Source organism: Perca fluviatilis, chromosome 14 (assembly GCF_010015445.1).
Source record: "Perca fluviatilis chromosome 14, GENO_Pfluv_1.0, whole genome shotgun sequence".
Taxonomy (NCBI): domain Eukaryota; kingdom Metazoa; phylum Chordata; class Actinopteri; order Perciformes; family Percidae; genus Perca; species Perca fluviatilis.
In genome coordinates this window covers 15,856,823-15,870,320 of record NC_053125.1, presented here as the reverse complement: position 1 = coordinate 15,870,320, position 13,498 = coordinate 15,856,823, and the positions used below count along the sequence as shown (strand labels likewise).

The 13,498-nt window shown below is 39.8% G+C and overlaps 1 protein-coding gene across 1 annotated transcript; it reads right to left on the bottom strand.

Annotated features, from left to right (window-relative positions):
• Positions 1 to 5,184: 5,184 nt before the first annotated feature.
• Positions 5,185 to 13,089, bottom strand: shbg (sex hormone-binding globulin). Its single transcript, XM_039822507.1, has 8 exons — positions 12,255 to 13,089; positions 11,313 to 11,410; positions 10,630 to 10,819; positions 7,738 to 7,899; positions 6,720 to 6,876; positions 6,396 to 6,532; positions 5,954 to 6,155; positions 5,185 to 5,653 (listed from the first exon to the last, which is right to left on the bottom strand). The coding sequence occupies exons 1-8, from the start codon at positions 12,354 to 12,356 to the stop codon at positions 5,520 to 5,522; spliced, it is 1,182 nt and encodes a 393-aa protein (XP_039678441.1). The 5' UTR covers positions 12,357 to 13,089; the 3' UTR covers positions 5,185 to 5,519.
• Positions 13,090 to 13,498: the final 409 nt, after the last annotated feature.

Sequence of the window (13,498 nt, the reverse complement as noted above, 5' to 3'; positions counted from 1 at the left end):
AGCCGGTAGACTACTGCCATCGATACGACTGAACTGCATGTTATATATGTTATATATGCATGTGTTATATATATGTCAATGACTGCACCGCACCCATTTCTGTAATACATAAAATGACTCAATGCAACATTATTTTAAGCTTGACACTTGTTTATAAATTATAGGATTGTTTTAATTATAATTCTAAAATGGTTCCATGGTGTTAGTTGTAGTTTGTGTATTTTGTATAATAAGTTATTTTGTTAATCATTAAAAAAAAGTTGGTAAATTTCAAGAGATAAATGTTAAACTAATATTCTGGGAATGTATTTTAACATTAATGTATTTCACTAAAGTGGCTATTGCAAATATTAGCGCAGGGCCATGCAACCTACATACAATTCTTCCTAATTTTATGGCTGTTATCTGTTATTATAATTAGTGGTATAAGGTACAATGATGTATGCTGGCAATGACTTATATATTAAAACTTAAGTAATTATAAAATTCTTTATGTGTTATGAATATTGTTTTAATTCATTAGGTAGAGTTTTGAATGCTCATAACTAAAATTATGCAGTGCAATATTCAAATTGATATTACATTAATTAAGCCCATGTTTATATTGTATTATAGTAGTGATTACCAATTATATTAGTATTATTATACTATATAATAAAATGCTTTATAATGTGTTATGATTATTGTTAAAAAGCATTATGAAGTGCTTATAACTATATAGTGCTATAAGCAGATTATATATTACAGATACGGCCTTAATAGAAAGTGTTACCAAAAAAAAACTATAGCCTACAAAAGACGGGGAAGTCACCCAGCCAACCCCTATAGCACCTAACTCATCCCCCTAAACTACCTACAGAAAAACATCTAAACTAAACTAAGGCGATTATAACTGGACTAACGTGATCTCCAACCCAAACTATCCGAACCAAATCACGAACCCAGCAGAACCCGAACCCGGCCGAACCCGACCAAACCCGATTCCGGTCGAACTCGACCTCCTCCAGCCTCATATCACCTCAGGATTCGGCTGAATATTGGGCTGAATCCAAAGCCGAATCCTGGATTATTTGCCTGGATTTGGCTTCGGATTCAGCTGGGTTCGGGATCGGGATCGGGATCGGGTTCGGAATCGGGATCGGGATCGGGATCGGGATCGGGATCGGGATCGAGGCACCATTTCACCTTAGGATTCAGTGCCAGGATTTGGCTGAATATTGGGCCGAAACCGAAGCCAAATCCTGTATTCAGTGCCAGGATTCATTAATTAAGCCCATGCTTATATTGTATAGTAGTGATAGATACTTGACCTTATTAGGCATAATACAATGCTTTATAATGTGCTATGATTATTGTTAGAAAGCTGAAGTGCTTATAACTATACAGTGCTATAAGCAGACGCGACCGAACCCGAGTGAACCCAACCTCCTCCAGCCTGGATTCGGCTTCTGATTCAGCTGGGATCAGGATCGGGATCGGGATCGGGATCGGGATCGGGATCGGGAACGGGATCAGGATCGGGATCGGGATTGAGTCTCCATTTCACTTCAGGATTCAGTGCCAGGATTCAGCAGAATATTATATATCGAAACCGGACGAACTCGGCCGAACTCGGCATCCCGAACCATACCGAACCCGATCCCGAACACGGCCGAATATACATATATATAGCTGGAAAGGCCGTGCCTGTGCGCATGCGTCAGTATGAACATTCCAGCCGTCACCTCAAGAGATTACGAGTTGTAAATACGACCTCGGGGGCGTTCTTTTTGCAACTTCCGGGTCGTAACTCCGGAAAACAACTCGTAAAACGACTTCGCTGGACAAAAAGAACGCACCAATAGATGCGCAGCGGAGCTAGAGGGAGGCAGCTGTGTTTGTGATGTGTGCGTCATTGCCGAAAAGTGAGTTGTTCGGTGTAATTTCTATATGTTAGATACCTTTGAGCATTGTATGTGATATATGTTTGAGTATCGTCACGTAGTTTGCTACATGTTTAGCGCGAGTCAATAGAACCTAGCATTATTTTCACTTTGTAAACCCTTATTTCGGGATTAACGTTGGAATGTACTTAAACTGTAACCTGTTTTATATCTGCCCTATGTTAGCATTTAGATGTGACATTGTTTTGCCTTACTAGACCTGTTCTTGACGATGTATGTGTAAGATGTGGCGCATTTGTAATTAGATTAGTGGCCACATTAGTGGGAAATTCCAGAGCCCTTGCGGGCAGTCTAATGTTAATTCAGTTGGCCACTAGGTGGCACTGTTGTATTGCATTTCACTGGTAAATACTGTTGTGCCATTAGAATTAGCCACTATAGTACAGAAATGGCACTTTATTCTGTATGAATGTAAATGCTTAGTTAACTTGATAATGGGAAATTAACAGACATATTCTTTCTTGTTTGTTCTTGTTTATTTCAGACCACACACACATACAAGGAAACAAATATATTCCTAATCACCTACACATAGATGACTATATAAACATCTAGTCATTGGTACACCACAAGTGTACTCTATTGTGCTTGGCTGTGCTGTGTAAATCCTTCAAAACCTCAAGTAAGTAAGTAAGTCAAGTTTATTTCTATAGCACATTTAAAAACAGCTCGCGCTGACCAAAGTGCTGTACAAAAGCGCATTAGCCACAGGGTGATAAAATAAAATAAGAAAAATAAAATAAAACATGTACAAATCAGTGATTTAGGCTAAAAAGTACATCGAAAGACAAACACTTAATTACAAACATAGCAGGATAAGACAATTAAGATGCCGGGAAGGCCAATGTAAAAAGATGAGTTTTGTAAAGTTCTGGATTGAATTACATCGACTCCTTTGTGTTCTGACCGACACCCCAGTGAGACACCCATCGTAAATACATAATTCCTAATACAGTCCTACCATATTTACCAACCCAACCCATTTAACATATATATTACATGAATTAAGCCCATGTTTATATTGTATTATAGTAGTGACTACCAATTATAGAGTATTATGATACTTGACCTTATTAGTCATAATAAAATGCTTTATAGGCCTAATGTGTTATGATTATTGTTAAAAAGCATTATGAAGTGCTATAACTATACAGTGCTATAAGCAGACCTGACCGAACCCAGCCGAACCCGACCGAACCCAATCCCGAACCCGACCAAACCCGAACCCGGCCAAAACTGATCCCAAACCTGATCCTGAACCCAGCCGAACCCAACCAAACCCGGCCAATCCCGACCCCAAACCCGAACCCGACCAAAGCCGATCCCAAACCCGATCCCGAACCCTACCGAACTCAACCCCGAACCCGGCCGAAGCCGAACCTGACCGAATCCGATCCCGAACCCGATTCCCGAACCCGGCCGAATCCTGCTGCTTTTTAAATAAGATCTCTGCTGTATTATTGTGTTGCAAAGTGGCATGTAATTAATCACAAAATGATGCCTTGTGGCAGAAATTGCAGTATTACAGTTACAAGTATTTTTTTCTGTGACGTTGTTTACAATTACTCTCGAACGTATCATGTGGGTGCCCGTGTTTTGATTGAAGTTACAAATAACTAGAGGGTGAAAGGTTATATGACGCTACTGACAAGCGCCTAATGGAAACGTCCCGTGTCAGAAATAAAATAACAGATTTCTCGGGGTTTGACATTTGGTGGAAACATTTGGCATAGTGTAATGACACAACTCAAAAATATAACATAAGTATGGTCATTTTTAGACATTTTAATGCAGAAATGTTACATATTGTACCTTTAAACATTAAGTGATAGGAGTTAGGGTTTTTGAGCTAGAAGCAGGACTATCTAAGGTGCTGGTGCAGGACTGTTTGACAGGTCAAAAATGTCCATTTAATGATAATTATACCTCTCAAGTTTCTTCTGTAATTCAAAAACCGTGGGTCCAAATGGCAAAATATTATCATCACAAGAGACATAAAAGTCAGGTGAATGCATTGATGTGGTTTTGATGTTTGTGGTGTCAAATATATGCGACACAGAGCAGGTAACAAACAGGGAACCGTCTGTGTCCTTCCAGATATTTTTTTTTTCTTTGTTTCTATTGGTAGTTGGTATGAACAGAGTCAAATGTTTAAGTCTGGTGGATTCCATAGTTACATGTCTGCGACCGGCACAACATTTCCTACATTTTGACCAACCATGATGTATGAAAAGTGAAAACTGTAGGGGAAAGAGCAATTTGTTTGTAAAAATTTCAGAGGATTGTACTGCAGCTCCCCCCTCTGTCCTCCCCTCTGGCTCTTAACATTCCGTCCCCATACAGTACACACACAATGGAAAATCTGAAATGGTCTGAAAACTGGATCATACATAAACTGTGATTTGGTAGAAACCGTGCTTGATATCAGAAGCCCATTCAGCCCAATAAAGGCCAATGTCTTGTCTTCGGTTTAAACTTTTAATTATTTTTCTACATTAAAGTATGGCGATACAGTATGGCCTCAAAGACGGGTTGTTTTGAGCTATGTTAAGTGATTTCCCAAAGATTTTCCATTAAAGTTTATGGGAAATTTCGCAGCGGGTTTTTGTCGATTTTATGAAAACTGTACGGCAAATCTCTTAGAAAAGTCATAGCACACCATTCCCGATCATTACACACGTTTTTATGTATTTTTTTGTACATGTGTTTACAATGCTCTGTGAATAGTAGCGGGACAAAAATGTGGCGGAATAATAAGTATGGGGGATAATAGTCATTGTGCCGATTGCTGCTATTGCAGCACATATATTGCGGCACACTGAATAATAATTCCCTTAAATACATACATTACTACTTACTTGCATTACACACATGCACATTTTCTCTTCCTTCTATGCTGAAAAGGTGACTTTTACAGGCACATGTAATATATTTCAACTTTATAAACATATAAAGAAAATTGACACTATTGTCTGTCTTTTTTTTATTTTACGTCAATCTAGGCCTACGGTTTTATTGTTTGGGTAGCATCATACAGAGTGAATGGTTTGACTCTCACATTACCTTCAACATTCCACTAGAGGGAGCAAAATCCATGTTTTAAATCTCTGTCTCACTTATACTCCATGTACTCAGTATCTATCTTTAGTGTTTCATCATAGTGTTTAAATTTCCTAAATTTTAAATCACCTAAAAAACTATCGGTCTTTGTTTTGCTCCAAATGCAGCAGTAAAATTCATATTCATGGTTAGCTATACTATGGATAGTCATATTTTATTTAGAAACAGACTGTTGCATGTACCAAGGTCACAAAATCACTCACATTTTGCAGATTAATCAGCATATTCTGTTAAAATAGGGGCTAATGGGAGAGATATTTATTGAACAACCTATTAATATTTTATTGTAAATTCTCCACATTTTAGAGTTTAATTTGTACAAATACCTCATCCGACTACAGAATGACTATTAGTAGACATTATTTCACTTTAAAACACTTTTTCTACATCATTTGGATCCAAAAGCATCAATTGCAAACACTGAATCCACATATTGAACATGTATACTTTCATGGTCTATGCAGGGCAGCTGTGAGAGGAGATTGACATGTGTTTGACAGCTAAATCCAGGTCCACATCCCTCCCTTGGATCTGGATCTTCTCCAGACAGCCTGTCAAGAACTGGGAACCAACGTCGTCCTCCCCCTTACCTGAAATGTGAAAAAGGGGAAGAAGAAAACACAAGTGACCTTGTATTGTACTCCACCAAGCTCCTTGTCTGGCCTCATCAAAAGGCTATTTATATTTATTTTATTATAAACTGGTTGTTTTCTTGTGCTTTCAATCTTATTTATTGTGTTATTAATATCTTTTATTGTATGTTTTTTTCTATAAACCCTATCTGCAAATCAAAATGATCTCTAGGACATTACATTTGAAGATATAAAGACTGTAGCTGAGTGTACAGACAATTTTGAGACACACTGCACATCACTGCTGTTAAATCTCACCTAGGAGACCTCCAAAGGCGAGCCTACCCTGTCTCCATGGGGTCAAATAACCAGGGTGGCTCCCTGCGAAAGATAACTTTGTAGTCTTTGATTCATCTTCATCTTGAAACACTTGCAGTTTATCTATCTCAAAGGTTATCACCAGTCTCTTGAAAGTGTCATTCATACTGAGTTTTTCTTCACCGAAAGTGAGTGTGACCTCCTGCAAATTCAAGAGAGACAGAAGAAGTACCTTAAACATAACTCATAATTCATAACTGTGGATGAATTCATGATGGTCTCCAATCTGTGTGTGTCTACATGTGTGACCAGTATGTTGGGATTACATAATGCAAATGTTCATTTAAGCTATGAAGCCCCCTAACAGGTCCATGAGCAGTTGGAAACAGATGCTGAATTATTAGTAAATTCAGTTTGATTCCTATGTGATTAATGTGCATACCTTTGTGTTATTATTGGCCACTAAAGCAAAGATCATCTCTTGCCCAGGAGCCTTGATGCTCAAAATGGTCCCATCCATCTTACTGAAATCTCCCCACAATTCAGTCTTGACCACATGATCTGCCTCAATGGGGAAAACTGCAGAAGACAAAAGAATAACTCACAAAATTAACAGAATCTGAATATAGCGTATTATAAATAAAAGTATACCAAGATGGCGTGTCATGCAAGAATGCATTATGCAGGCCTGTTGGAAAGCTTGGTATTATATGAAGGAGTGTTAGCACTTGTCCATATCTTGTATAATCAAGCACAATGTATTCACCTGAGGTGTTGAAAATGGCAAATCCAGTGCCAGCGAAGTAGCTGCCAGGTTGGATGTTTTGATAGCAGGGCCACAGCTCCTCCACGTCCGCCTCCCAGGGGATGCTGAGGTTTAGCCAGCTGCCTTCGCGCACACAGCCATCCATCTGCGGCTCAAACTACAGCAAGGAACGCAACAATGCATTTAGTGGAATGAACTGCAAGACAAACAGTGAGCAGAAGAGCAGGAATGTTTGATTGGGCAGAAGTGTTCAAGAGTAAAGATTGTTTATGGTTATGGTTTATTTTTCAGTTGACATTGTCACAGGCCTGTTACAGGGTGCTTAAACAAGGAAATCCACCCTAAAAAAAACTTACCGTACTGTTACACGTTACTGGCAGAAAACAAAGTGTCATTTATAGGAAACTTTAAAATAGTATGTTGGTTTTATTACAAAGGATAGCTGCCCAACACTAAGTCATGTTGCAGTTACAATGCAGTGTACAACTGAAATGTAATTTCTCTGGCGTTAGTCCTTCAGAATGAACAACAAAAGCTTCTTTTTAGACTCATAATTTTGTGCTGACTTCAACAAAGGAGATAAAACATAAAATAGGTAGATATGCTGACAAAAGCCTCTATAAACCAGAATGCAATGCAGCCACCAAAGAGTTCCGTGCTCTGCCAGGCATTTGTTTGACAAAATATTCCCAATTCAAGGTCCACTAACAATTTTTTTTATGAGCTTTAAATTGTATCACAGTCTTCATCAGCAGTTTGTTCTGTTGTCATGGTGATTGATCTGTTGCTATGCATGCATCCATAGTACCTTAGTAATATTTATTGTCCGCTACCTTGGAAAACTTCGCCAACTTTCCGCTTGTTGTTGAAAGTAATTATGGGAAATAAGACGCAGAAGCAGACGTTTGTACTGTAGGTGAAGCAGGTGGATGAAAAGTGGACCCAATTAATTACAAAATAACTTGACAGAAAAAAAGACAAATGTATCAGGATGTACCAGGATGGATTAACACTATACCTGAACAATCATCTTTTCCTTGTTGATCAGGATCCCACCAACGGCCAGTCGGAGTTCACCTACAAGGATCTCCTGTGTCTGTTTGGACTGCATGCCCACCTCCAGCCTATTGGAGCCGTCCACCTCTAGAACCACAAACTTCTCTTGGTGGCTCACCTCCAGCTGGGTGGCACCAGGAGTACAAGAAGAATTCAGACTGAAAGTTACTGCTTTGCACATGGTCACACTATACACTATGTCCTGTATAGGCCTACTGTATGATTATTTTTCTGAGGTCCACAAAACTTTTTTGAACTTTCACTTATTTCCAGTGCAGAATAATTAGGGCCCAAGCACCGACATTGTTGGGGGCAAATGCCATATTGAAATTCTAATGTTTCTTCTTCTTCTTCTTCTTCTTCTTCTTCTTCTTATTATTATTATTATTATTATTATTATTATTATTATTATGTGTTTGAGCTCAGTTTTGAAGTGCACAAAAATTGGTACGCATATGATATCAGACTTGGTGAAAATTGCGATTTGACATGGGTCTCAGACTTGGGTTTGGCAAATAACTTTCATGTAGAGGCATGGAAGTTGGTAGACATATTTATCATATTAAGACATACAAAAAAGCCTCTTGGAGCCATACCCTAACCCCAACAGGAAGTCAGCCATTTTGAATTGAAAATTCATGTTTTGGACTATTTGGGCCATTTTCAGGGAATGTACTTAAAGGAGAACTCCAGGCAATTTTTACGTTAATCTTGATCGCTTTAAATATGTGAGTACAGTCGACAGCAAAAAAAACCGAACATAATCCGTCCTAGCAAACTGGAGTTGCTGCAGCCAATGCCCATAGCTCCTATCTAGCTAAAACGGCGGTTTTGGGGGCATATACTAAAGAGTGCCTTTGTGCCTCTTAACAGACACAAAATGCAATTAAAATGTCTGTGCAACATGAGCAAAGCTCTTATGCGACAACATGCATTTTCAACTCAGACATCCTGCCGCTAGCTTGCCCTGCTAGCTGCTAGCTGCCGTCTGAGAGACGGTGTTCAGCCAGGCTTCTGCAATAATGATCACGCGGCAGTTCCGTGTGTATTTGTAGCTCATCTATTGTGTGTGACATCTGGCGTTGGTGAGTAGGAGTCTTGGCAGTGGCGATCTGTTTGGTAGTTTCCTTAGTCTCCTTGCTTCAGCTTCCTCCCCGCCTTCCTCGCCTGCCGCGGCTGACAACAATCCAACAAGAGCCCGCTGGTCTGGTGGATGTCCTCCAGAGGACTGGTCATGCCTTCGTGGCGAAATATTGTAGTTTATTTCCTACCTCAAAAATAGGTAATTGAGCACTGTAGTGGTTATGACCATATCAGTGACTATGTAACTACATGGAAACGGGATAAATGATGTCTGTGGCTTGCACAGTAATAGCTACTGAAGGCTAGCTGTAGCCTCGCGCTGTCCCATGGGAATTCAGTTGTAGCAGGAAAAGATAAACAGTAGTGTGCAGATTGGAGCTTAGTGTGTGAAGAGTGAAGAGCGGAGGTGTTCACAAGGGAAGAAGCTTGGAGTAACGTAACTATGGAGAATATAGCAGATATACAATACACGGAACTCACCTTTTGAGTTTGATGGTCGTCCTTATTTATTCGAACCCGAGTATACAGACGAAGAACTAACCTCACAAGAGTTGGAAAGAACGAGACAGACAGAGGGGCAACAGGCAGATGAAGCAGCTGCTCCAAGCTCGAGCTACAGCTAGCCTTCAGTAACGCTATTACTGTGCAAGCCACAGACATCATTTATCCCGTTTCCATGTAGTTACATAGTCACTGATGTGTTCATAACCACTACTCAATTACCTATTTTTGAGGGGGAAATAAACTAGATTAACGTAAAAATTGCCCGGAGTTCTCCATTAAACAAACTCCTCCTACAGATTTGACCTGATGAAATTGGTCAGTACAATCTAAAGACCTTTGCAAAGCTAAATTACAAAGTCTTTCATACATGATCACATTCCAAACCTGAAGAGATCTACATGGGTCTCAGGCTTGATTATGGTAAATTGGCTCAATAGCGCCCCTATAAAATTTCAAAGAAGTAGACCCTGCAGTGCGTTTCACGTAGATGTCTGAAATTTGGTAGGCATATGTAGCATGACCAGACTTACAAAAAGGCCCCTTGGAGCCATACCCTAAACCTAACAGGACGTCAGCTATATTAAAATCCATGTGCAAATTATGGATGATTTCAACCATTTGCAGACTACTTTAACATACTCCTCCTACAGAAACCGGAACAACTTCGAAATTTGTCAGTACAATCTGAAGACTTTGGCAAGGCTAAATTACTAAGCTTTTTCACTTGCGTCCAACAGTGTGCGTGGCTATGTGTCAAATTACCAAATAACGCTGCAAAACAGGTAGTTGTTTCTAACTCGAGTGTAGGCGTACATTGTCCAATCTGCCCCAAATTTGTTATGCTTAATTAGAGAACAGGCCTGAGAGAAAGTCAATAATGAGTTATAGTCATAGCACCACCTACTGGCAACAGGAAGTATATGCCCTGACGAAAATCCTTTGATTTACCTGAAATTTACATGATGTGGTTTAAACATGATATATCATATTTAAACCACATCATGTAAATTATGTAGGCCTATGTATATTCAGCAACATGACGTATAAATATTGTGTTCTCAAGCGCCACATAGTGGACACATGAAGTGGTGCACAATTTAAAATATGCTATGCACTATATGGAGGGAATCAAGTCTAAATCTTGCGTCCAGTGTTGCGAGGGCCCGTTCATCGCCGCTTGCGGCTTTAATTTATTTTGGAGATCTGTATAATTTCATGACATTTTCACTTGATTAATAAAAAAAATCTAACTAAACTGGAAACTCACTGTGTGCCATTTCCCATCATTGAGCTTAGGGCCGCCTGCCACGCTGATGAGGATGTCTTCTCTGCTGATCTGCATCAGGGGGATACCGTCCATCAGGGACAAAACAAACCAGTCCTGTCCGTTTTTAGTGTCTCCATAGAAAATGGTACCTTCAGGGTCAAAGGTCCGTAACTGAAAGGATGACTTGATACTGCATAAACAGAGCAGAATATAATTAAATGCAGGAGAATGCTGGTCCATAAAGAAAATGATTCTCCCCATTTTTGATTTCTTTTTCTAAGGCTATTCTTTTAAAATCTTAATGCTGCTGACCAACAATATTTTACCTTACTTTTTACCCAGACCAGTGCCACTGACAGAAGGGTAAAAAGCAGTGATAGTTCTAGAGGCCTACAGTTGGAGAAAGGCAACATAATAAAGAATTATATGTTATCAAAAATAAGGGGACAAGCATCAAAAATCTACAGTGGGCCCAGAATTCCTAACTATACCCTGTACTTGCTTCCACTTATTCTCCCCAAAGTGCTTGTACTGAAGGTTTTCTGCTAAATTTGAACTAGCTTACAGGCCGGGTTTTAATTTTCAAATGTGCAAGAGACTTTTTTGCCTTGTTAACCATAGATTTTCAGTGAGCAGTTGATGTAAAGCCTTCACGGTGCAGTGGTTTGCTCCCGCTGACGTACCTGCGGATTTCACTAAGGTTTACTGTTGTGTAGATCATTGGCCTCCAGATGTCTCTGTCCTGGCCGAGGTAGACAGTAGCCCCGCCTGATACTTCTTTCTGGAAGACACAATGTACATAAGGTACTCATTTAACATGAAATCATTACTTCAGCTCTTTTTGTCTTGCACACTTCTTCATATTCTATAAACCCTCCTTTTGTATTTTATTGTCAGATATCTTGATTGATTAGTGGTTACAAATGTCAACTTAAGAACTTCCATATTTTTAACAAGGTAAGTGCAAGTGGTAATGAAGTGAACAAAATCAATGTTGAGACATTGACCAGAGAGCCATATGGCATACAGTATATCAATAATACAATGACTCCTTTAAAGGGGTAAAAACAGCTGGTGGTGTGGTTATGGCGCTGATTTGTCCTCCCACTGACTGAGCAAAGTCCTAAGTCTAAATAAATTATTAGAGCATGCCCGGATACCCCTTTTCAACTGGCATCTAAATTAGACCCAGTATGAGTTGATACATGTTTTATCTTTCACTGGTTCATATTAGGCTTTTATACTACATTTTGTCTATCCTAAATCTTCAAAAGAACTATAAAACAGAATTAATACAGAGGATGTTTAATTGCCTAAGAGGCTCTGAGACAGATATTTTTGAATACTTAAATGTATGTGACCTTTTCCTAATTTTACAGAAAGGAAAAACATTAAACATATCACAGGAAGCATGTATTGTGTGAATTTATTATAGCTACAAAATGCACATAGACCATTTATACACCACATTTATATTAATTTTCCCGTCTTTGTTCCTTCATTTTTGATATGGCCAAAGGGAACACATGCTCTTCAGACTATCAGATAGAGATTGATAAAAGCATTTTAACGCAACAAACACACATACCAGTGGACTATAATTGTAGCATTGCATGTGAACATACCTTACCCCGTCCGTTCCCCTGCCCCTCAACTCCCCACCCCAGCAGAGTGAGGCTCAAAGTGAGCAGCAGTCCACCTGCCATTGCTTTCCAAAACACGGCCATCCTTCAGTGCATTCACCCACCCAGGCCTCCCAGTGTGCCGTCTCCTGAGCCTTTGGATGGTCTGCTGACTCCAAGTTACCCTGAGGCGTCGGTGGTGGGACGAGAAGCAGAGAGACTCTTCAACAGTGTGTGAAGAGAAGGTGTGTGCTGGCACACTGTCCTGGGGTCCAGAGGGCAAATATGCCATGGTCAGTGCGGGTTATCGATCCCCAGGAGGGAGTGCTTCATGGCTGTGTGGTTGTGACCAGATCTTTGCAAACATGTAGGTGGACAAAAGGCAGAGTGGGCAGCAGGCAAACAGAGGATAAAGGAAAGAAAGTGTAGAGTAAAAGGCAGAAAAAATGTTAGTTGGGAGCTCTTGTAATATTAGAAATAATTCCAAATTTGGCAAACATTTCTTTTAATAAAGTGTCCATCCGTCTGTACATCTCCTGAATTTGCAGTGATTCATGTAGAGTGGACACCGCAGGCCAGGTGAGTGACCTTAGCCAGACCACTGATTTGTGTTTACCCATTACACAGGAACCTTGATTCCCCACAGCTGACTCATGACTCAGAGTGTGTTGTAGAGTGAAGAGGAGAGAGACATGAGAGGGGAACTGTGCTTCCAAGTCACAAAACTCTTTTTTTTCTCTTATGCTCGCTTGATTCCTGTGATACAGTCTCCTTCTTTGTGTGCACGCACGCACACACACACACACACACACACACACACACACACACACACAGAAAGTAACAGTAGACAATCTTATTCAGTAGGTTTGAAGTTAATGTCAAATTACATCACATAACATTTGTCATGTGTGCACTCACAGTCTGACACGTCTATTAACTGTCGTGGAGTGTGTGCAGATAGGCCTTTTTTCATAACAGATACCTCGATGTCTCAGAAGGAAAAGCACACGTGTAAACAATAACATTAACGAAGGCTGCATTCCTTTTAGCTGGGTAAGTTTCAGTTTCCTTGTATTGCACATGTTTTCCTATTGTTATAGCTTATTGGGGAATTTGAACAGAACAGAGAGATTGTTAATGTTGTCAGTAACACCTGTGCTTTTCGGCTATGACAAGTCAATATGTCAACTGTGAAAAAGACCCACTGAGGTAAACTAATGCCTTGCTATGCTGAAAAATGGAATGTA